This window comes from Vidua macroura, chromosome 2 (genome assembly GCF_024509145.1).
Source record: "Vidua macroura isolate BioBank_ID:100142 chromosome 2, ASM2450914v1, whole genome shotgun sequence".
Classification (NCBI taxonomy): domain Eukaryota; kingdom Metazoa; phylum Chordata; class Aves; order Passeriformes; family Viduidae; genus Vidua; species Vidua macroura.
In genome coordinates this window covers 3,628,871-3,654,282 of record NC_071572.1, presented here as the reverse complement: position 1 = coordinate 3,654,282, position 25,412 = coordinate 3,628,871, and the positions used below count along the sequence as shown (strand labels likewise).

Here is a 25,412-nt window from a genome sequence, read left to right as displayed (position 1 = left end):
AAAGACCCCTCTCCTTATCTCTGAAACTTATAATCATCCCAGAGATTTCATGAGTCTTTGCTTGGGAATGAAATAAAAAATAGGGCTCCCAGCCTGAATGATTACTTGAGCACATTTTCCTATTAGGTCTTGTTCAAAAGAGAAAAATCCTCCTGTCTTTTCCCTCACACACCCAGTTTCTCTTTGGAAAAAAAAATGTCTAAATCACTGTAAGTGACTCTAGTTTAGCCTTGGCAAACCATTCACAGCAGCTCTCAGGCAATCAAAGTGAGACACAAATATAAAAGATGTCTCCAGGGTCTGTTTTAATAGGAAGAGCAGGACACCCTGCACTGGCTCCACCACGGATTATTTTCAGCAGGAAGCACACGCAAGGAAACAGCTGCAGCAGCTTTTACACCTCCACCAGGTGACCTGCAGTGCCCAAGGTCATCTCGAGAGCGTTACATGGGCAAATTCTACCATCTCTGCCAAAAAAAAATTGGTGTAGACTGAAGGAGGGATCTGTGCCAGGCTGCAGCTCAGCCCACTCAGAGCTGGCTGCAAGGGCAGGGCTGCAGCTTCCCATGCCAGGAGGGAGCATCCTGACAGCTACAAACATCATCCCTTAAGTGCCTGCACAGATGGGTGCAGTAATTTATCAAGGGCGACCAGGAAGATGGTGCAAATTTTATTCTCTGGACAAAAGTGCTTTGACTTTTTTTGTTTGGCACAGCAGAAATGTTCCCAGGCCTCTGGCAGCAAGATTTGGAGGGTGGGTTAGCAGGCCTGGATGTTTCAGGAAAAAAAAAACAAAAAAAAAATTGTAATGTTTGTAGAGAAGGGATGCACAGAGGTGGGAGTGAATGGGAGAGAAGGAAGTTTGCATGTTCTTGGGCAGAAATAGGGAATTTTTTCACAGAAAGGGTGGTTAAGCACTGGAAGGAGCCGCCCAGGGAGGTGTTCAAGGAATGACTGGACGTGGCACTCAGTGCTCTGGTTTAGTTGGCAAGGTGGTGTTTAGTCAAAGGTTTGACTCAATGATCTCGGAGGTCTTTTCCAACCTTAACACTTCTCTGATTCTGTGATTAAAATAACCATTTCTACAGTCTTTAACGTGATGGAGCTGGAGTTAATTGGGATTTTGCCGGAGTGGGGAGCAGCCCTGTAAAAGCAGAGAATTTCAGTCTGTGAAGTGGAGCAGGGTAGGTGCTAGAGCACTCCTCCTTGAGTTGCTGCCACTAAGTGGTTCCAGTAGCTGAGCTGCTCAGATGGTTTTACTCCATGGCACGTCACGATTTTCCTAAAGCGAGGAACAGAGAACCTGATCCTTTCTGGGAAAAACGTCTGCTCCGAGTGAAGCTCCTCCAGCCGAATTTTTAATTTGTCGAGGCACAGCCCTATGAACACATCCTCCAGTTTAATGAATGGAACACTCTCAGAAATGTTATAGATCTGGCTGGCTACGTCACTAGATAAAACATATCCAGTCCCGGAACAAAAGGGTGGGTAGGTGGCTCCTGGATACTCTTCCCTACTCACATACCACTTACTCCCTCTTGTCCTGATGGGGTACTCGTGCAGTTTTAAAAAGCCTGTGAAGAATCCAGTGCTCTTCTTTTTCCTCAGGAGCAGCTCAGTGAGGTAAAAAATGTTGACAAACACGTCCGTGTCGGTTTTCATCGCGAAGCTGGACTGGGAACAAAACCTGTGAATCCACTCGATTCCCATCATGGTCTTCAGGGTCAGGTTGTAATAGGTGTCTGTAAAGTTCTTCTGGATGATGTCTCTGTAGCTCTGGCTCTCAGCAGCGATGTCGGCCTGCTGGCTGGGGTCCACAGGGCTCCCCAGGAGGAACAAGGTCACCAGGCGCTTCCCAGCCACTGTCCCTCTCCTTGCCCCAGTGTGCCGGATGGCCATCCTGGCATCCAGCTGCTGGAATGAGCACGCCACGAGCAGGACAAGGAAAGGAGGGTTCTTGTGGCAGTCAACATCTGGGAGCTGGGAGAAGTTCCCTTCCATCCTCCTGAAAGTCTCCGTGGGGAATAGGTAACCCTGGCTGCTCTCACAGAACACGCAGAATTCGGTCCAGGTGTGGAAAACCCAGAGGCTGGCACTGCTGAGCCCCACCAGGCAGACAAACAGCCTGAACTTTCTGGAATCCATCTGAAAGGAACAAGAAGGAGCAGCACATCCATAAAAATAATCCCTGGTTCCTCTCAGCGCTCCGCTGCCAACTCCCTGTGCAGGGATTTAAAGCCAGGTCAGCTCTAATAGGAAGCTGCCGGTTGAGGGGCACTCAGCCACGTGCATTTCTCCTCCTGTCACCCCCACGAGATGTTCTGCTGGCAGATTCACTCTTGGGCTTAACTTGAATCTGCCCTCCAAGCCAGTGTGCCCTCAGAAATCCACACAAGCGTGTCCACTGACTCCATGTTACCCAGGCTGATGCTTCAAGCCTCCTCCCCATTTTCAGCATCCTACAAACCAAGTTTAGACCCACCAGGGCCAGAGAAGGAGCAGATTTATGTGTCCATTTCAGAGGACAGAGAATAACAATTATAATATTTTGGGAGTTTTTCTGTTTGGTTGGTTTTGGCTGGTTGTTTTGGTTGGTTGGTTGGTTTTTGTTTGTTTGTGGGTTTTTGTTTTTGTTTTTTTTTGCTTAAATACCATGTTTCTCCATTTGTGCCTGTGTCCCAGAGCCAGCAGGTGTCCCAGGGGCACACCCAGCCAGGTTCCTCTCATCTTCATCACCTCTGTGTCCTGTGGGGCTCTTGCACGAGCCCAGGAACTGCTCCTGATCCTTTTGCTGGAGGGGCCATGAGTCACATTTTTGAAGTTGGGTCAGCTGCTCTGAAAAAAAGAAAAGAACCAAAACAGCAGTGGGTCACATTATCTGGATGTTTCAGCTTGTGCAGAGTTTGAGTGACTCACCAGGACATGCTGAGGCGAGAAGGGGCTTCTCCTATTCCCCTCCCCTTTTTAAGTGAGAAAGATCCAAACAACAACAATGCTCACTCATGTAACATCGTAAGAGATTAATGAGCTGGGCATCTGGTTATAAATCTAATAGAAACTCTGAGTGAGAAAAAAGCTATCAAATCAAACCCCAAATCTTTACAGTGCCAAAAGTATTAACATCTCCATAAATTACCTGTGTGAGAGGAATTTAAGGCTTGAGTTGCTCATTCCAGTAAGCCACAGGCTCTCCTACTGCTATTTTACAGCACTAGGGTGGGACAATTTTTACCAGGGGAAGGGCAGCCATTCACCTTCCCCTTTCTTAACAAAGAATTGTGTCTGGCTCCCCAGCTGACAACACAGCAAACCAAGTTAACCATGCCCAGAGCTGCAGATTTCATGGAAATCTGATCTCTGCCTTCTGACCAGGAATGTTCTGTGCAGACTCCCCCAAATCACTTTAGTGCCTTCCTTCTTCTGCTCAATTTCCCCTTTCCAGGCAATCAGAGGTTTTGCATTGCAGGATTTAAGCTCATTTGAAAGTCCAGCCAGGTGTCCCTGGAACCAAATCCAGCTCATTTTACTCCCAAGAATAGTCCCACTGACTTCAGTGGGAATTGTCAAAAGCATGAAAGAAGTAGAACTGGAGTCTTGGTTACTGGAATTACTCCCATAGTGAAGTGCATTTTTGCAATGATTCACTAGTGAATTTTGAAAATATTTCTGAAGTTTGCATTTCTTCCGGCACCTATATTTAAATTCACTTTATCCTTAAATAGAATATTCCTCAGATCTGATTTTTCTTTGTATTTATAGCTCATAGTATTCTTGTAATTAACTTTACAACTGCTTTAGTTAAATACATATGAAAAGTTGTGTGAGATTATACCTATGCAGTTATATTATATGTATACACAAAATATTAAATAAAAATCTGCTCTGCATCTGTTCTCACATTCTTCAGTGGCCCTGGGAGGAAGCACACGAATAACCTGAATTGTGTTTTCAGGACAGGAAGGTGTTTTGAGGTTGACAATGGAGATGTACAGAGGTTTTTTTCCTGTCGCCAGCTCACAGAAGACTGTTTGAGAGTCTGATATTTCTCTGTTACAGAAATTCCAGAACACCAACAAACCAAACACTGAACTAAGAAAACAATGGGGAGCAACATTCTGTTAAAACCCATTAAAACCTTTCCCCAAATAGCCAAGTGCAAGGTGCCATAACACACAACAACCATTTTACAAGATTTCTGTAGAATCAGACCAATGTAACGTGACCATTATTCACTTTTGTTTCCAGCATAGGTAACAGATCTAAAAAAAAAAACTTTTTAAATGTCCTTGTTTTGGACAGCCGGGTGAGCAGCCTCCCACCTTTACCATTTTTTTTCTTTCCAGAACCAGATTCCTTCTCCTTTCAGCCCATGTGTGAAGGAGCACTGCTTGTACACACACACATAAACACACAAACGCACACAGCTGGGCAATGCAAATGCTTGCAAATGCATGCAAGTTTTAAACAGCATTTTAGAGGTTTTGCAGGTGGTACACGTGTCCATGGATCCTCTCCCAGCAGGTCCCTGTGTAGGGACCAAGGGGTGGGCAGTGGCCTTGATAAGAGGAACCATGGGATGGTTTGGGTTGAAAAGGACCTCAAAGCTCACCCAGTGCCACCCCTGCCATGGCAGGGACACCTCCCACTGTCCCAGGCTGCTCCAGCCCCAGTGTCCAACCTGGAATTCACTGAGAGAACCCCAAGGGAAAGGGGTGACAGACACACAAGCTGCTTCCTCTTGCCAAGGCCATTTTTCTTCAAAAACCATCCATTCAATCCTTGTTTTCAGATGAGCAGGGAGAATTCTGAACACTAAAACTGTTTTATATTAATGCAGGCAGGGCAGTTCCTAGGAGCACTGAAGTTTCTGTATCAGGGAATTAAATCACCCTGGTATTGTCTCCTTACCCCTGAGATGCTGAGCCCCCCTCCAATGCCCATTTGGCATCAAAACAAATATTTCTGGTTTTATAGAAAGTCCTTTTGCATGATGAAATATTTGATTTTTCTCTGTGATCTCAGTCAGAAATCACAGTTTTTAATTATCTCAACGCTGTTTCCATCTCTTGTTGTTCCGACTGCAAAATATTTGATGAAGGGCACTGCCAAAAAATTGCCTGTTTCATATCCTAGAGCCTTTTCTTAAACTGACTGGCACTTCATCGGTCTCTGCAGCTGTGGCTTGCATGGAATCCTGGCACCAAACCATGTGGGAGCTGCAGCCTCTTCTCACACTCACCTGAAATGAACACATAGAAAAAGACTCTGCTCCCTCCCAGCAGCTTAAGGGGAGCTGAAATGTTTTGTTCTCTTTGTTATTTATCAAATCCCTCCTTTGTCTTGAGACTGTCTCTTTTAGGCAAGTCACAATACTTCATTTTTTCAGCACAAAGTACCACAACAACTCTGATATTGAACACAAACAAGTAAACACTCTGCAATGGTTACAAATGACTGCCACAAATGCATTTTGTAGCAGTCCCCATTTTGGTAGCCATGAGTTAAGCCAACCTCATCAAAGAGTTTTGTTCTTTCTGCCACTCTTCTGTTGCTTTTTCTATCGATTTTTGTCTGCTGGGCTTCAAACTCATCCCTGATGTAAGTGCAACATTCTTATCCTATAAGAGCAAATTTTTCCTTAAGGCCATGTGGTTCTGTGGAGCCTCATTCCTACCAACATGCCTTGAGAATATATCCAGCAATTAGTTACATTTAATATATATATATAAATATATATTAATAATAATAGCAAAATAATATCTATTATAATATTATATATTATATTATATTATATTATATTATATTATATTATATTATATTATATTATATTATATTATATTATATTATATTATATTATATTATATTATATTATATTATATTATATTAATGATATACATTAATATATATAATATATTATGTTATATATATTAATAATATATATTAATAATATACATTTTAGCTACTTGAAATTTTCATACAAATTTTCATGACTAATCCCTCAGTGAAACTCCAAAGGTGTTTTTGGGAAAGATTTTGGTGAACTATTGAGATACATCTTACAGACACGAGCAATACTTCAGTCGCGACGTTATTCATTCTTTTTCCTCCATTTTATTCTGCTTGGGGATAATAATTTAAGTTTAATAGTGTAATTCATTCTTTCTGCCTTTCCACTGGCTTGTGACCATCATGGAGTGTGTAAATCCCACTGGATTCCCAAGGCCTTGCAAACCTGTCCCACTGTTCCTGCTGTAAAACCAGGCCCTCTGTCTGATGACATTCCTAGAGGAGCTCCAAAGCATGGAAATAATTGATTCAGAAATATTTTCACTACTTCTTTTGCCATGTTGGTGCAACAGGGAAATGCTTCAGGCCACGCAGAACAGGGATCTGCGTGAAGAAAGAAAGAAATTTACAAGCTGCCTTTGCATGGAAGTTCTGTAAAGTCAATTTGCCAATAATCTCCAGGAGAGTTTCTACATTTGACAGCCTCTATCACTATTTTATTCTCTCAGAAACTATTACTTGTCCAGCAGGGCTGACTGCCCATCCACCAGGGTGAAATTTAGAATTTAATGCTCTGATTAACTGACAGATTTTTGTGCTATATTCTGGTTTAATATCTGACTCTGCAGCTCCGTGGCTGTGACTGCTCACAAACAGCTGGATCATCCTTGGCATAAGGGAATAATTCAAAATATTTCACAGGATCTAGGAAGCCCAAACCTGGAGAACTTGTTAGGGCTTTTTAAGTCATTTGAAAGCAACCTGAGTATCATCATCATATAACAAAGTATTTCTGTGTTTAAAACTATTTATGTGTCTAAAAGTATTCATGGCTATAAACTATGTATGGCTATTACTATAGAAAATATTTTAAAGTCCATACAAAGGGTGGACCAATAATCCAAAATTCCTTTAAATCTGTTACAGTGAGCCATTCCAAATTTATTATTTATTTGTTTGGGTTTTTGTTTTGGTTTTCTGTTTGTTTGGTTGGTGGTTTTTGTTTTTGTTTTTTTGGTTTTTTTGTGTGTGGTTATGAGTGTTTTGGGTAACTTTGGGTAACTTAGCAATTTTTGGGTTAGTTAGCAATTTTATTAATTGCTCTTGAGTCTTGTACTAACTGATAATCTTTACAATTCATATTTTTGTCTGGCAAAATTGGAGTTCAACAACAACCTGTACCTTAAAATTTTCTTAATCTTAGGTAATGAACCTTTTCAATGTTTTAATTTTAAAGGATATTAGTTTTGTCTTGCCAGGTCTGTGTCTGATTTAATTTGGTTCTCACAGATTCTGCTCTTTTTGATTTTCCAGGAATCTCCCTGGCCCACACAATGGGGATTACTGCATCCTTAATTCTCTTTAGGATAGGTTCAGATTGGGAAGTCAGTGTAATATAAAAATTGAATTTTACATGTATTTAGCCTCAGAGATTTTAATTTGAATGTCTCCTTCCTGAAACTTGATTTTTGCACTCAATTTTCCCAGTAAGTTTTTTTCCTTAATAACAGTTTTGGAGAGTTAGGCAGGTACAAAAATTGATGGGTTATTTATAATTTTTCTACCTTGAACTTAACTGGTTTGAACAAGGGGCACAGTTCACGAGTTCCAGTGGCACCAACAATTGTGATGGAGGCATCCCTAAACTTCTCTTGCATTTAATACTGAATAATTGGTATTTAAAATGGAATAATTGCTTCCTTTGCCTCCTAAAAATTCCAGGTTTTCATTTCTTGGTGTGGCTGTTACCAGAGACTCTGCTGTTGCCATGAGATGTTTTGGAGGGGTCCTGGGTTTTACTTGAGCATACTCCTGCTTCCAATATTTATATTTATTTTGTAATTTTTGTATTGATTATTTCCCAATCTTCCTAATGGAGATCGTGGAACTGAACACCTTCCCCTGTTACAAGACTCCTCACTGGGGGTAAGAATTTTTTGTGTTTTCTTTTATAATTGCTATCATTTTCTGTTTAGTTTTTTCCTGTTGTTTCTTTTCTTTTCTTTTTTCTTTTTTCTTTTTTTTTGGATTTGCACATTTTGCTACACTGCCCATGCAACATCAAGTAGTTTACCTGTATTAAAACCACCCATTTCTTGGATTTTCAGTAGCTTTATTCTAATATCATCTGAGGATTGTCCTATGAAAATAGGAGCCAGGCAACTTTTACCTTCCTCCCAAATGTTTTCTTATCTTTATTTCTCTCTCATCTATGCCTGCAGCTGGCCTTTTCAGTTCTCTATGCACAGGACTTTACAGCTAAGTCTTAAACTTCCTTTTTCCATTGACAATCTGAATGCTGGTAGCTGTTCCACCAAAATATTAGAAAAACAGGTTTCAAAATCTCTGTTTTAAAGTACCAGAATGCCGAGTTTTAAAATACCAAAGTAGCGCATATTTAAAGTATTCAAATACTAAGTTCCAAAATACCAAAGTAACCCAGTTTCAAAATATTAGAATACCAAGTTCCAAAACACTAAAATAATTCTGCTTCAAAATGCCAGAACATCAATCTTCAAAATATCAAAGTAACCCAAGATATTCAAGATACCAAATTCTAAAGTACCCAATTCCAAAATACCAATTTTCAGGTGTCTTATGTGGGCAGGATTCCCAAACTCAAGAGAATGCCTCAGTGTCACAGAGGGATCCTACCTGTGTCCCAGATAAATCTGGGGGAATCTGGGATTTTCTCCAGGGAAGTCCTGGTGCCAGCATGGAAAATCCCCGAGCCTCAGGGGAGACCAGGCAGTTGTCCTGTGTGGGTTCACCAGAAATGGCACCAAAACTGGTGGGAATAAACTTTTCTAACTTTCTTTCTGTTGCTTCTTTTTACATAATTTGCCAAAATTGATAATTTTTACATAATTTGCCAAACTGGAGGCCTCTTTATCTATTTCTCCACTGGTCCCAGACACGTTTAGCATCCTCTGGGCATGCCTCGACATCATTTTATCTTTTTGTTTGCCAGTTGGTCTTTAAACTCTATTCAGCAGCTTCAGGGGAGGTGGAAGTGTTTGTTCTCTATGTTATTTGTCATTGGGACCCTCTGAAGAAGGTGGCTGAGGTCTGGGATCCAAATCCCAAACAGCAGCACTCTCTGTTTTGCAAGTCCCTATTTCCACCAGTGGCACAAACTCCCTCCTACACCCTGCCATGGGCTGGCTTTAGGGTATCTCTGTTCACACCTCTGACCCTGCTGGAAGTCCTTTGTGTTTCCCAGAGATCAAGCCCTGGTAACTCCTGTGCCAAAGCCTAATTACTGCATCAAGATTAACCTGGCATCTCCTTTAATGAGTGGAATTATCTGAACAGCGCCAAGAGATGAGGGCTGTGTGCCATACAGTTCAGGGAAAGCAGCCTGGCCTGAGGCAGAGACAGGGAAGTAGGTCTGGAGTCCCCCTGAGGAGCAGGTTGGAAATATCAATTTAAAGAAGTAACTTTCCTTACCTTTTCTGGGGCAAAGCTGCTGGCAGGTTCGGCGGGTGGTTGCTGATGTTTCGCACCGAGGTCACACACATCAGCCAGGGAAAAACCCAAACCACAAATGATCCAAGTGCTTTGGACCACCTGTGTGGGAGCCCAGGACATCCCTCTGGCTGCCCTGGCTGTCTCCAGACCCTGGCAGGGGGCTCAGAGACCTTGGCACAAAGTCAAAAACAGCTGTGGCTTTGATTTTAGCCCATGGAGAAAACTGCCAGCTTTGTATGAGGAATTAAAAGCCACAAGGGTTTGAGAGTGTGGTGGTTGAATTAACACAGGGTGAAAAAGTAAAATTTTGCGGCTTTTTAGAATGGGGTTCAAGGGGACAAGATGGAGGAATTTGGATGCATCCTAGCCTTCTTCTTCTTCTTCTTGCCCTCCATGTCCTGGTGTGATGGTGACACTTTTCTATTGGTTTAAAGTAGAGACACACTGTCCAACATAAATGATCGATATTGGCACGTTATTGTAAACACAGTACACGTAGTTTTTGGTATAAAATGTGAACACCGCCCTAGAGGGCAGGCAGAATGCCATGGCTGACTTGCTGGACAGAGCTCAGCAGGTCAGAGAAAGAATGTTATGGATAAGAGAAAATAAACAGCCTTGAGAAGCCGACCCTACACATTCACACTTCTTTGGCTGCGCGGGCTGGCAAGCGAGGACTTTTACATTCTCGAGGTCACTTCAATCTCCAGACCCTGAGACACCTGCAAAATCCTTGCTTTGTAACAAGACTCAAGCAGCTGCAGCCCCAAAATCAGAGGCATGACTTAAGAATGGGACCAGGAGCTCCAAGCTCAGGTCCTGCACAGTTGAAGTCCGCAGTGTCATTCCCTTTTGCCTTTCCTAATCACTGAATGCAGCACATGCCCTGGTATAAGGACTAGCAAAAGCTGCTAACTCCCAATTTTCCTTGGAATAAAGCCCCTAAATTGCTTTTTCATAAGCTCAGCATGACACAGAGAAGGATTAAGCACACATAGATAATAAGAAAATTTCAAGACCAGCGGGAAACATTTATTTTTTTTTTTCCTAAATGCAGGAGTTTCAGAGAAGCAGGGGCCAGTCTGGAGCTCTCCAAAATGACATCTCTGGTGATGCAATGGGTTCAGTAGTGCCTGGATCACCGGTTTTATGTGTGCTCACCCAAACTGGCAGGCAAAAAGGGTGTAAACCCAAAAAAAAAAAAAAAAAGTGCAGGACAAAGGGAAAAACTTTTTGTGCTGAACTCTCTGAACCTTTTTGATACCTCTCACCAGCCTCTGCTCTCAGGATGGTGTCTCCTTGTAGTCCATCAGCAAGACAGAGGCACTGTTCCTCTTCTCCACACACACCAGTTTCTATCACTTCAGCACTGAGCTGCTGGGGTCATTATTTATAGCCAGATCCTCTCCCTTTTTTTTCCTTTCTCTTTTCTTTTTCTTTTTTTTTTTTTTTGTTTTGTTTTTTTTTTAATTTTTTTTTTATTTTTGTGGGGTTTTTAGGGTGGTTTTTTTTGTTGTTTTTTTGGTGTTTTTTTTTTTTTTTTGTTTTGGGGTGGGTTTTATTTGTTTCTGGTTTTTGTTTTTATTTATTTTGTTTGTTTGTTTGGTTTTGTTTGTGTTGTTTCTTTTGTTGCTTTTTTTTTTTCCTTGCCTCTATTATTTTTGTCTCTGTTTTTCTCCCATTTTTCCCACTGTGGTGGGAGGGGGTTTGCTTCCCCAGCTCCTCCCAGGCCTGCTGTGATGGGATCTGGGTAGAAGAAAGGGGTCTGAGGGCTGGGTTTTGTTTTAAGCTTTCCATGCTTAAAACGAGCCTGTGGTTCTCCAGAAATGTTTCATGTCCAGGCAGTGACTGTGTCACAGACCCAGGGCAGGAGTCCCTAAGCCATCAATCAGAGAACAGATAGAAAAGGAGCATTACTGTCGTGGATTTGCAAATCCTACTGCGTGGCCTGCCTTATGCTCTGTCTTTATGTCACTAATACCCATTTAGCTGATTGACCCTGTGACTCCAACAGCAGACTGAATTTTCTTTGTGAAAGGTTGGGCTGGTTTTTGTTTGCCACTTTGGGTTTTAATAAGGAGAGAGTTAAGAATAATTAAAATAAAAAAGATGTATAGTAAAAACAAGTTTTTACTGTGGAAGTTTTTCTTTCTAGAGAAAGAAAAGTTTTTCTTTCTAGAGAAAGAAAAATTAGGGTGAGATGTTACATTCTAGGTTAATGTAAGCCAAATGAAATACCATTTTCCATATATACAGATATATGCATGGCCAACATGGCCTAAACACTGGCACAGCTAGAATAAGCAAAGAAACATTTTTCACAGCAATCAAAGAAAAAACATGGTCAAAAAAAAAAAGGGAGAAACTTTAAAATAGAAATTGCTTAAAATTCAATATCTGAGCAAGAGTCCCTTCAAGTTTCACTTCCTTGCCCTATCGTGCTATGAGGCTATTTCAGAAGAGCCACCTGACCCACAATGACTCCTTAACCTCACCCCTTCAGGGGCAAATCTGCACCATTTCCTCTTCTGAACTGTATTTTCTGTGCCACAGAGGGCAACTTACTGGTGGTTAACCACAGTCCCAGCAGACTGTATAAACACAGCTTAAACACGGCCGCTCTCCCAGGGGCAGAGCCCAGGCACAGGGGGAGTTCTGCAGGCAACACTCATCCATTTAATAGCTGCCTCTTTGTTTTTACAGGAAAAACAAACATTCGTGGGCCTCATCCACTCAGAAAAGTGTTTCCAGCTCAGGTACAGAGGTGTCACCGCGGATGTGGAAATTTCCATTATTAAAATGGTTGCAATGGCCCAGACCAGGTGTCCTTGGCTTCTGCCTCTGTCCCTACCCAGATGCCTAAAGGAGAATCAAGATCATGGCAGGAGGGAAGGCCTTTGTGGCACAGGAATCTTCTGAACCAGAGGATGCATCTTCCTCCTTATTAAAAAAAAAAATCAAGAGCCATTAGCTCCTAATGCACCTTGATCTCATCCACCCAACATGAGCACTTGCTCATAACATCTGTTTTGAAAAGCCAAAAAAGCATCCTCAGACCTAAATGCAATTTTGCTCTCAAAACCAGCAAAAAAGTTCGTGTCTTGGAGTGACTCAAACTGAAACAGTTTGGCAGGAGGTGTCACTGCTCTGGTAATGTCACAGGAAATAAGTGCTGCAACTGAGAAGTCAAAAAGAAATATATTCCCAGGGACTTTAGCCAAGCTAAGGGAAGCTTGCTTCTATTTTAAAATATCAGCTTGCTTTTCCAAGCCACCTGCAAAATTCTCTGGATGAATCCTGGCCCTTAAACACCCACAAAAATGTTCAGTTTGGGTATTTAGTACGGCCAGATCCTTTTTCCAGGATGGAGAAGATGCTGCAGTGGGGGCTGGAGGTGTCCTGTTGGAGAGCTCAGACCATCAATGCAGGGACACTGTACAGGACACCCAGTGCAGTCCAGCCCCCACTGCAGGTGCTTTGTGTCCTTTTTAGGAGCATATTTGGACACTTTTGGTTTATTCCCCTTGCACAGGGGATGGAAACACAGCTGGCAGGCAGCCAGCCAAGGGCATCCTCTCTCACAGGCAGGGAAAAGAGCAGTGCCCTGGGGCACTCCCTCCTTCCCTCTCATCTTGGTAGCATTTTCCCCAAACATTCAGCCTAAAAGCCTTCTCCTCCTCCTGTCTCTGTCCTCCCTTCACCTGCTGAGTGGCAACCATCCCTCTCTGGATTTCTCTCCAGTGCTAATAGACTCTTCCTCTAATGCTCCCTCTATTCCTACAATACCACCATGTTCCTTTTATCCCTGATGCTAATGGGCATATTTAACTTATTTCAGAATGGCCTCATGAATCAGCAATTTCATCCTACTTGCTCTATTCCAAACCCCAGATCTCAGCACAGATAAGCAATTGTCCACAACGGGATGAATCAGAGCAACCTGACCCTGTGTAAACCCGTGTGCTTCATTGTGCTGAACAGGAATAAAATCCAGCTCCCACTCCTCTTATCTTCATAAACAAAGTAATGAGGAAATTTCTTCCTTAGGCTCTTGTTGCCTCCGCCAGGACTCCAAAAGTCCAGTTCTCTGAGAAATTCTGTGCCCCCAAACCAAATTATTTATTGCACCTTCATTTACAAGTAGTACTGCTGGTTGTTTTTCCTCATCTTAATGCACAAGAGAAATAAAACTGAAAATGGTATTTTTCAGATAGAATGAGGATCTTGCTCTTCTCCCTTGGAAACAGACTCAAGATATAGGAAGGAAGAAGTAAAATAGCACTGAAAAAAGTGATAATTATGCAAGTTTAAAAAAAAAAAAAAAAATTCAAAATGGGAAAAATTGCCAGTAAAGGTATTCCAATACCACTCCTAAATCTTTGACTGCTGCTCAGTCCTGATGATATCACTGTAGGATGAGGACCTGTCAGGATGTTACATTGCAGATGGTTTTTTTCCCCTTTTTTAAGCTGTGGGAGCACTTGGAGCAGGTGAGCCTGGTGCTCATGCTTTGTCCTTTTGTTTCATTCTGCCTCTTGGCACAGTCATTTTTTGGTGTTCGGAACTTTATACTCCTCTAACAGTTGAACTGTCTTTGCATTCATGTGCCTGTTCAAGCTTCAAGTCTGGTACTTTGGGAGGAAAAAATCTTCCTGGGCAAAGGAGCACAAATCCAACCGTGGGGCCCTCATGCTGGCAAATCCTTTGTCAATAACTACTTGGCTTTAAAAATGCTGATTATACACAGAAATGTTTGTGGGATTGGGGCCAGTGGCTGCGTTTTTAATTACTTACCTGTGCCTCGTGGATCTTCCGTTTTTCAGCATTTTATCCGAGCAGGACAGCGAGGAGAACGCTGCCCTGGCTTTGTCCTAACTGATCCTGGTCTTTATGTGGGGCTGCCAAAATGTTCCCCCCATTCAATCCGGCAAGTCAGATTACTCATTACCACGTTTTCACCCCCACATCCGTGCACGATACCCATTTTACCAGGGGAAGGACATCGCAGTCGGGAGCTGGGGACGCCCCTGGATTGGGAGGTGTGGATTTTGATCCCGGTTTCCAGGCAGGGTCACACCTGCACCCCCCTCTCTCCTCTTCCTCTCCCCACCCACCGCGGCCGCCGGAGAGTTTGGGAAAGTCGGAGCGGCGGCTCCGAGGGCACAACCAGGGCTGGAGGGAGCGAAGGGAGCCCCTGCTCCCGGGTCCTACCTGGAGCTGGCCGAAGGAAGAGGCGCCTCCTCACCCCGGGCGCCCGCAGCGGATCCTCCGGCGGCTCCGGCCCTTCCCAGCGGGATCGCCCGGATCTGCGGGGCTACAGCTGCCCGGCTGTGCCCCTGTCCCCCCGCAGCCCGGCTGTCCCCAGCCAGGGGCTCATCCTCGGCCGCGGCTCCGGAGCCAGAAGCGAAGGAAGGCGGCGATGCGGCAGCGGTAACCTGAACTCCCTGCCTGCCTCTTCCCTCCTCCCTCCCTCCCTCTCTCCCTCCCTCCCTCTCTCTACCCTCAGCGGGTAACCTCTGCGGGAAGGGCAGGTTAGGAGCTGGCTGTAAATGGTTTTATTTGGGGTATTTTGGTTGGGAGGTGGGAAGCAGCGTCCTGCCGGGAGCGGGAGCTGGAAATGGTGTCGGAGCAGCGGCAGCTCCTGCCGGCGCTGGGAAAGTTCGGCTGGGCGCTCCCAGTTACCGACAGCACAGCCTCGCTTCGCTCAGTGGGACAGAAATCCCCCTCTGCTCCAAAGCCCGTGTTCAGGTACCCTCGGAGGGTTTGTTTTTTCCTGATGGGGAATGACAGCCAAACGCAAAACCACCACACCGGGGAAAAGGGGAAAGGAAGGGGAGCAAACCTCACCCTGAGCGCGCCCCCGGCAGCCGCGCCGCCGGGGTGACAGCATCCCTGACCGCCCTTCCCTGGACACCCCCGCCTGCTTGACCCCCGAGCTGTCCGGGCTCAGGACAGCCCTAAGTCCCGAGCCTTTGCCTCAGGGCAAAGGACGAGTCCAGGCAGGACAGCCCATCCCTTCCCAGGGCCAGTTCCAGTACTTGGAGCACGTGGAGAACTGCAGCGCTTTTACCTTTGTGGACTGTCCTCTGGTGACAGCAACCAGCGGCAGCCTCACACCACAGCAATTATTGAAGCAAATGGCTCCGGGGGAAAGACATTTCTCTTCTAAACGCTGCAAGCTACAGCAGGGAAAAAAAAAAAAACCTCCCAGACAAACGTTACGGATAAAGCCGCACATTTAATAGCAAAATACCCAGGGATGATCCAGGACGCTTTGAATTTCTAGCGAGAAAATATTCGCTTTGATTTGTCATTGTCCTTTTTTTTGTTTGTTTTTTTTTTTTTTTTTTTTTTTTTTGTTTTTTTTTTTTTGTTTGAAACAGGTTGTTAGAGCGCAGCATAAGAAAACACGAGACAAATCAATCACTGCGAGCTGCTGGCAGCTCCCATTCTCCTCCCCCTCCACTCCAAGGCTGGAGATGGAGAGATGCAGTTAAGGAGACACACAAAACGCTGTTTGCTTGGTGTACTCTGCAGGAGAGACACAAGTGAGAAGAGAGGTCCAGATCCTCTTCCAGATTTGCTGCAGAAAGGACTGCCCCAAAAGCTTTTTCCTTTTTTAATTATTCAAAAAAAAAAAAACACTCCCGGGTAGCTTTGGTTTCCTGTAATGAGGAAGCATTAGCTAAGGCACCCAAGAATGCCTGTGCCTCCCTCTGCCTGCATGACTCTCTCCTTTATACTCCAAGTTCCTAAAAAAACCTGGCCTTTAGTTTTGGGAGAGTGCTAACACTTCCTTTGTCACAGTCTGACACTGAACACACAAAAGCTTCTGCATGCAAATGATCTGCCCTCCTGTGATAAATTGAGGCGAATAATTTGATTCAGCCTTTTTAAGGTCAATTAGCATTTTATTAATTACAGCAAGCAGTAGCAAGCAAAACAGCGCTGGGTGGGTAGGGGTCTCCAAACCGCCCCTCCTGCAGTGCCCCACACTGCAGTGCCCCACACTTGTAGTTTCTTGGAGGTTTCTTCATTCGCGTCTCTTGCGATAGCGGTGTGCGTAGCTTGAGCATCTCTCTGCGTCGTCTCTGCGTTGTGTCGAGGCAGGTGATCGCTGATTTCACAATCGGCTCCGGACAGTGATGGGCGTACCCGGAGCACTCCTACGTTATCTAGTCCGGTGGCCGTTGCCTGGTGGTCGCTGATTTCATAATCAGCTCCGGCCATCCCCCGACATTCTTAGCCTGTGTCTGAAAAAAACTACAAAAAGCTCCCTATATGGTGATTAATCATACTTGTAATCTTACGGTTTTGCAATATATCTATAGCCTTGCAGTTTGTAGCAGTTGCTACGAGCTAGTATAAGGCTAGTCCCTTATACTTTAATTTTTATTTTTTTTTTCTCCTTTAATATTCCAATTCTTTTGATGAACAAATAAGTTACCACAGTTTATCACAGAAAGGACCTTAAAAATCATCCAGTGCCACCCCCTGCCATGACAGGGACACCTTCCACTGTCCCAGGCTGCTCCCAGCACCAGTGTCCAGCCTGGCCTTGGGCACTGCCAGGGATCCAGGGGCAGCCCCAGCTGCTCTGGGCACCCTGTGCCAGGGCCTGCCCACCCTCACAGGGAAGGATTTCTTTCTCATATCTATTCTAACCCTGCCCCCCTTCAGCTCAAGGCCATTCCCCCTTGTCCTGTCACTCCATGCCCTTGTGAAAGCCGCTCTCCAAGTCTCTTGAAAAGCATTAACTGAAAGAGGCTCAAAGATCTCCCTGCAGCCTTCTCTCCTCCAGGCTGGGCAATCCCAGCTCTCCCAGCCTGTCTCTATAGCAGAGGTGCTCCAGCCCCTCGTCCTTGTGTCCCTGCTCCATACTCATTCCAACAGCTCCACGTTTTTCTCATGCTGGGCACCCAGAGCTGGATGCAGCACTGCAGGGGGGGCTCACAGGGGCAGTGTAGAGCGGGACAACGCATTGTCAATCCACATAAAGCAGTTTTTCCACTCCCTCCAGCCAGGTCAGCCACCTCCAGGTCGCTGCTCCCAGCCTGCTCTGTGAGTTTTAGCAATTTGCTTCTCCACGGTTTTTAGGCTGCCCAGCTGTCAGCAAAGGCAGGGAGGCTCCAGGGCACTCAAAGCACTCACTGCACGGGAAGATTACACAGCCCGGGGGCTGGGAGGGGCACAAGGGGACAGAAAATAAACTCTGGAATATCGAGCCTTCGTGCTGGGGAAAAAAAATAATATCCAACAAGCACAATCTATTCCTCTCTGCCTCTGATTCGGGGCTGCGTTTGCTGTGAGTCCACCCCTACCCCAGCATTTCAGCAGAGTAATGCACACATGTGCCTGCATTTCACCAGCAGTAAATTTAAGCCAACATACATCTACATGAAATCAGGCCTCAAAGAGTGAGTCAGGGCCTAAATCAGTGTTGCAATTGAACTAAAATAATCTAAGCCTGCTCTAAATGCACATAGCTTTAACCTGTCACATCAAATGAAAATTATATACTTAAACTGTAATCTTCCTGTTCCCTTAGTCATCAAAAGAGGCCAGATCAAATTAAAAAAGAAAAAAAAATGCAGAAGAGAGTGTGGATGCTGTTCAGAGGATGAGGAGGAGGGGCTCATGGAGCAGGATATTCACAGAATCATCAAAGTTGGAAAAGCCCTGCCAGCCCATGCAGTCCCAGCTGTGCCCCATGCCCACCTTGTCCCCAGCCCAGAGCTCTGAGTGCCACCTCCAGGGGCCACCTGCAGGGATGGGCACTCCAAACCCCCTGGGCAGCCCCTCCCACTGTTTAATCACCCTTTCAGTGAATAAATTATTCCTGATGTCCAACCTGACTCTCCCCTGGCAAAACTTGACCCTATTCCCTCTTGTCCTGTCACTTGGGAGCAGAGGCCACCTGGCTGCGCCCTCCTGTCAGGGAGCCACAGAGAATGACAAGGTCCTCTCTGAGCCTCCTTTTCTCCAGGCTAAAAAATCCCATAAGTCCCTCCTCACATGACTTAAAATTCTGATTGAACCAAGGGGTGTTTCTGCCTTCCAAGCCACACTCAGCCCCAAACTCAGCCCCCCAGCACTCCCATCTCTTCTTCAAGCAGAAAACTGCCAGCTTGAGTTGCTGGTTGCATCGGTGGCTCTGTGTTGTCATCTCCTCTGCCAAGTCTGGGTGGCCATGGCCTGGCTAAGTGACAGTAAATATTTCCACACCCGAGTTTGCCAGAGCGCGAGGCAGGCAGGGATAAGGTCAGGCTGCAAACAGAACCCACCAGGAGATGCCATTGTTTGGCTGGGGCTGAGGTTTGCTACGTTTTGTTTTTTCACCAGGATGAAAAATGTGAGTTGGGGCTGCGTCCTTGGGTTTCTCCGAGCACACGTGCTGCTAAGGCAGCTCTGGGGGCAGGCACACGAGCTCTTGCAGATGAAGAGGGTCACTGATTTACACTCTGCCACTTGGGGTAGGAACGGGATGTTTTGATGGCTTCACTGCCTGACTGCACTGGAAGCTCTAAGGTATTGTAAATGCAGGTGAACCAATGGGAAGAAATTCTGATGTGTGACTCCAGATCAGAAGGCTGAATGATTTCTTTATTCTAACTATGCTATAATACATTAATATACTATTTAAAGGAGATACTAAAACTACAAACCTATCTAACAATTCACGTTATCACAACCAGAAGCCAACTATTTCCTAATTGCAATACACTATAAGTGTTTCTTGGCCTATCAGTTTCTGCTACACCATGCTGAAAATCTAAAATTTCTCTTTGTGGGTCTTGCTACAATGCATCTTTCACAGTTCTATTTCTCGAAAGTATCTAGACTTTTTTTGTAAGGCCATTCTTCAAAACTTGTTTTTAGTTCAATTTCTCTTTTAACAATGTCTGTCCTATTCTATGGTGTTTTTAAGGCAGTGTTTTTTATTTCAAGGTTTGTATACAGATGAGTCTTCTGTCAGGTTTTGAGAATTTTCTACAAATCCATATCTAACCATCTCTAACTAACTCACAACTCGTGACCCTCTCTGAGAGTGCAGCCACAGGTGGGTTGGATTGGCCACCAGGCTCAAACAATCCTCACCAGAATCCAACCAAGCAATCACCCCAGGGAAACAATTCTCCAAACACATTCCACATGGGGAAAACAAGGAGCAGAAATAGAAATTGTTTTTTCTTTCTTTCCTCTCTGCTGCTCTATGAAAAATCCTGAAAGAAAGAAGAATATCCCCTGCGACACTAAAGATATTCACTCTAATGCAAAATCAAACCAAATCGTCCTGCAGAGCTTTTCAAGATTTTTCTACAGAAATCTACAGATTTATTTCAGTCAGGAGGAGGAGTTTTGTTGAAATAACAGCCTCAGGCCTTCAATGGGCGCAGTTTATGTTACAAAGACACAACAGCAGTGCAGATCAATCTAAGATGAGGAAAATTGTTGCCAATAAAACCTTCTTGTGAGGCAACAAAATGGTTTCTACCCTCAGAAAAACATAGCTGCCTGCTCTGTGTAGGTCACAGCTGCGGCCAAACCTCAGCTCTGGCTGCTGTGAGGCCGTGGGGATGAGGGTGAGGATGGGCTGAAACCCACAGAGCCCTGCCTGCCAGCCCCAAGGCCATCCTCAGAGGGCAGGGAGAGCTGAAAGCCGTGCAGAGCCAGGGCTCACCCTGCTCTTTGAGGTGCTGAGATGGCTTTGGCATCCTCAGGGAGGATTTTGGGAAGAAATCCTTCCCTGTGAGGATGGGCAGGGGCTGGCACAGGGTGCCCAGAGCAGCTGTGGCTGCCTCTGGATCCCTGGCAGTGCCCAAGGCCAGGTTGGACACTGGGGCTTGGAGCAGCCTGGCACAGTGGAAGGTGTCCCTGTCATGGCAGGGATGGCACTGAGTGATCTTCAAGTTCCCTTCCAACCCAACCCATTCTGGGATTCCATGACCTTACCAATGCACCCAAATATCTTAAAGGCAGGTGCCAAGGGGATGGGGCCAGACTCTTCAGTGGTGCCCAGCAGCAGGACAAGGCAAAAACTGCAACACACAAAGTTTCACCTGAATATGAAGGAAGAATTTCCTGTGGTGGTGATAAAGCATTGCAAGAGGCTGCCCAGAGAGGCTGAGGCATCTCCTTCTCTGGAGATGCTCAAAACCTGCCTGGACACGATTCTGTCAGCAGGAAAAAACCTTTCTGTGCCCTGAGGGATTAAAGCAGGACTGGAGACAGCCCCAGGAGCACTGATAGGTACAGGAGTCAGCTCTGGGGATAGTACACAATGCTGGCTACCCACTTATCTTGTTAACTGCTGATGTTGAGAGGTATTTGGGCCTTGTTTGCACAAGCTGCAGTAGAATTTTACATATTTTGATCTCATTAAATGAGCACTGTTCCAACCCCCCCATGGCAGAGGTGCTGTTATAAAATCAGGGAATTTAAATCATGCATAGTGAGGTACCCGGTGTGTCTTGTCTACCAAAGTCCCTGCACCATCTGCCAAAGGTGTGGGTTTAGAACCACAGAATCACAGAATGGTTTGGGTTGGAGAGGATTTTAAAATTAATCTCATTCCATCCCCTTCCATGGGCAGGGACACCTTCCACTATCCCAGGTTGCTCCAAGCCCCATCCAACCTGGCCTTGGACACTTCCAGACATTGGGCAGCCACATCTTCTCTGGGTAAAACCCATCAATTTTGTATCAGTAGAATTATAATCCTGAAAAATCTGAGCTGAAAAACACCAGCCAGGGCTGAGGTTTGGCTGCAGCTGTGACCTACACAGAGCAGGCAGCTCCCTCCTCATCCCCCTGGCTGGCTGAGCCCTCTCAGCTGATCCCATCCCTTGTCCTGTGCTGCTTTCCAGGGCCTGAGCCTGTAACATTCACGTTCTCTGGACAGAGAGACATAACTCTGTCTCTCAGGAGAAGCACAGAGAGAAGAGAAGAGAAAAACAGTCTTTATGTCTGCTCCTTTGTTTTCCCCATGTGGGATGTGGTGTGGAGATTGTTCACCTGCAGTGATTGCTGGGTTGGATTCTGGTGAAGGTTGTTTGGGGTCAGTGACCAATGGATCCAGCTGTGGCTCGGGCTCTCAGCAGAGTCACGAGTTTGAGTGAGTTAGAGAGGTAAGTAAGAAGTAAGTGTGTAGAATAGGATAGTCTCTCTTTAAATAGTATATTAATGTAATACAGTATAGTTTTAATAAAGCTGTCCTTCAGCCTCCTGATCTGGAGCCAGATATCATCATCTCTTCCCTGAGCCGGGGTTTGCCACATTTTTCCAATATGAGTCCCCTTAACTCTTCCCTTCACTTCCATTGCTGGCTCCTCCTCAAGCCCGAGGCCAGCGCCCGGCAGAGCACCAGGGATGAGAGCGTGGCACTGGTGCTCTCCAGTGCCACCAGCCCTTCCCACATCCCTCCTTTGGCATTTGGGGATTAGGCTTGGAGCCATTCAGGATTTAACTAAGGCATGTGGCTTGTTTCAATAAGCAGTGCAGGTTGTGAAATGCTGGGGCCACCAGAAAAGTGCAGCACAACCTCGCCCTCGCTGCCTGGAGCTCTCCTGGAAGGAGCCCTTGGCAAATCTGGTGAGAAACATTCTGCAGGTGTGGGAAATGGATTTGTAGAAAATTCTCAAAACCTGACAGAAGACTCATCTGTATACAAAGCTTGAAATAAAAAACACTGCCTTAAAAACACCATAGAATAGGACAGACATTGTTAAAAGAGAAATTGAACTAAAAACAAGTTTCGAAGAATGGCCTTATAAAAAAAGACTAGATACTTTAGAGAAATAGAACTGTGAAAGATGCATTGTAGCAAGACCCACGAAGAGAAATTTTAGATTTTCAGCATGGTGTAGCAGAAACTGATAGGCCAAGAAACACTTATAGTATATTGCAATTAGGAAATAGTTGGCTTCTGGTTGTGATAACGTGAATTGTAACACCTGTATTGTCTCACCCTCCAAATGAAACTAAAAACAGGATAAAAGTATTTTAACTGCCTCTCAGTTGCCCCATCTCTGAGTCAGAAAAGGGCTTAATCCAGCATGCAGGGACAGGGACTGGACACAGCTGAAGGTGTCCATGCCTGCCCTGGGCACCAGTGACCCCCTGAGCCCCCCAGAACTGCCCTCTCTGCCAGCAGGCACTGCCCTGGCAGTGATGGGAATCAAATCACATGCTCCAGGCCTTCTGCCTGAAAGAATAAGGAAAGCAGATTATTTTTTTTTTGTCCCTGCCCACTGCACAGTCAAGTGGAAGGTTGTGAAGGCTTCCCATGTGTTTGTGGGGTTGGTTGTTTTTTTTGGGGGGGTTTTGTTTGTTTGTTTGTTGTTTGTTTTTTTTTTTTTCTCTGTTGGCAAAAAAACCTTGAAAAAAAAAAAGAAAAAAAGAGAAATGGAAAAGAAGAGGGAAAGGGAAAGGAAAAGGAAAAAGGAAAGGGAAATGGAAACAGAGGGAAAGGGGGGAAAGGGAAAGGAAAAATGGGGAAAAGGGAAAAATTGAAAGGGAAAAAGGAAGAGGGGAAAAGGGAAAGGAAAAAGGGGGAAGGGAAAAAGTGGAAGGGAGATAGATAAAGGAAAAGGGGAAAAGAGAAAGGGAAAGAGATAAGGGGAAAGGGGAAATTGGAAAAAAAAAAGAAAGGGAAAATGGAAAAAAAAGGAAAGGGAAAAAGGGAAAGGGGGGAAAAGAAGGAAGAAAGGAAAAAAGGTAAAAAGTAAAAAAAAGGAAAAAGGAAAAAATAAAAAAAAAAATGAAAAAGTGGAAAAGGGGAAAAGGGAAAAGGAGAAAGAGAAAGGGAAAGGGAGAGGAAAAGGGAAAGGGTCAGTAGTGAGGCAGTCATGAAGGGTCACCCTGGAGCTGTGCAGGTCAGAGGATGGAGCCCAGGCTTTGGGATCTGCTGCAGGAGCAGCACGGAGCAATCCATGCCTGGGACCCTCTTTGGGAGCAGGGAATCTGCAGCCTCCCCCGGGGAAAGGGCACAGCTCTGTCCCCTTACCCCCCGAGGGAAGGACAGCACCCAGCCAAGGCTGTGACCCCCGAGGAACAAGGACTGCAGGCCAGGTTTGCCAAAGCTCCCTCTCCTTCCCTCCCAGCCTCATCTGCCTCCGATGTTTTCTCATTCCTGGCTGATGGGAGCGCCTTTATCTGGCGGTGGAGCTTGTGATGGAGCCTGATTGTAGTGCCAAAAATGTTCACTCAGTTATGCCTCTGACGAATGGACCCTTCTGAGCTGCTGAGTTCAATGTGCTTCTTTTATTATTTTTTATCAGCCTCTTCTTGTTCTGGGCCAGCAAGAGAGCAAAAGCCAAGGGGAAGGTGTCCAAATGGAATATTTTTTAATCTGGCTCAAAACAAGGGCTTGTCAGTGGGGAAGTTTCAGGTCATTTGGGTTGAAACCAAGTATACCAAAGTTTCCAAATTTAAAAAGTAAAGCCCACCCTGCCTTGCACATGTCCTGCAGAGCCCTGTGTAGAGCAGAAGGCTCCAAATTCAGCTGATCACGAGTTCATCTGCTGCTGGGCACGGCATTGGTATAAAATGGGATGCAAAGGAAATGTGACACAATATTGCCTTCAAAGAAATTGGAAATTCAAAAAAGTTCTCCTAAAAGCTCAATAGAAATGAAATATTTTTGATATTGTGACTCTTTGAAATGTTTCCACTCGGTTTCAAGATGAATTCCAAGGAGTGAAACATGTTTTTCACAAAAGAAAAAAATGCCATTTGGTGAACATTTACTTCTTATTTATATTCTAATTTATATTTATACTATTTATAGTTATATTCTTATCTTATTTCTTATATCTGGAACTGATCTATAACATCTTGCCATGTCAGCATCAGAAATAAAATTGTAAATTTTACCCTATTTTTTTTTAGGGGAAACCATGTTTGTCAGTACAGTTGTCCATCCACTTGCTCTACCCCACAATTTTCTGTTCCCTCAAAGTATTTTTTGCAGTGGTTTTGTAAATTGAGTAATACCCCTGACTCCACAAATACTTATCAATGCTTTGTAAATATTTATACATTAAAAAAAACCCCTTTTTCTTCTGGTTTGGGTTTTGGATTGATTTATTTTTTTCAGGTGGGTGACAGTGGGTATTGCTCAACCACATGTCCATCTTCTCCATGATTTCCTGGGGGTTTAACTCACACCTCAGATCTACTCTGTGGTCAGCTTCTGACTTTTTTTCTGTGCTTCTTGAGGGTTTGTCAGGTACCTGGGGCAGGGATGGGTGGTACCCATCCTCACTGGTGGGTGAGGATCCCGGCTGGAGCAGGGGATGTGACCCTGAGGGAGGGGAGAGGCAGCTCCTGCAGGAGCTGCAGTGCTGAAACCCCCCATGCCAAAGGTGCCATCGCTGTGTGCTCCAGCTGCTGCTAAAGCACAGAACATGGAATCACTGAGGCTGGAAAAGACCTCCAGGATCATCCAGTCCAAACTTTGATCCCCACCTTGTCCCCAGCCCAGAGCTCTGAGTGCCACCTCCAGGGAACACCTGCAGGGATGGGCACTGCAAAGCTCCCTGGGCAGCCCCTGCCAAGGCCTGAGCAGCCTTTCCATGGGGAAATTCCTGCTGCTGGCCAAGCTGAGCCTGCCCTGGCCCAGCCTGAGGCCGTTCCCTCTCCTCCTGTCCCTGTTCCCTGGGAGCAGAGCCCGACCCCCCCGGCTGTCCCCTCCTGGCAGGAGCTGTGCAGAGCCACAAGGTCCCCCCAAGCCTCCTTTTCTCCAGGCTCAGCCCCTTCCCAGCTCCCTCAGGAATTCTCCAGCCCCTTCCCAGCTCCCTTCCCTGCCCTGGACACACTCCAGCCCCTCCAGGTCTCTCCTGCAGGACCAGAACTGGACACAGCCCTCGAGGGGCCTCTCAGAGCCAGCCCAGAGGGACAATCCCTGCCCTGCTCCTGCTGGACACACAATTCCT

The 25,412-nt window shown here is 45.3% G+C and overlaps 1 protein-coding gene across 1 annotated transcript; it reads right to left on the bottom strand.

Moving 5' to 3' along the window:
- Positions 1-1,033: 1,033 nt before the first annotated feature.
- Positions 1,034-2,733, bottom strand: B3GALT5 (beta-1,3-galactosyltransferase 5). The gene is made up of 2 exons (XM_053971105.1): positions 2,653-2,733; positions 1,034-2,145 (listed from the first exon to the last, which is right to left on the bottom strand). The coding sequence occupies exons 1-2, from the start codon at positions 2,731-2,733 to the stop codon at positions 1,192-1,194; spliced, it is 1,035 nt and encodes a 344-aa protein (XP_053827080.1). The 3' UTR covers positions 1,034-1,191.
- Between the last annotated feature and the right edge of the window lie 22,679 nt (positions 2,734-25,412).

Bases quoted from the DNA above. Each gene is read 5' to 3' on its own strand.
- B3GALT5 (XM_053971105.1), bottom strand. From the start codon at position 2,733: ATGAAGATGAGAGGAACCTGGCTGGGTGTGCCCCTGGGACACCTGCTG. The intron at 2,146-2,652 runs GTATTTAAGCAA...TGTTCCTTTCAG, and splicing joins GGCACAAATGGAGAAACATG to ATGGATTCCAGAAAGTTCAG.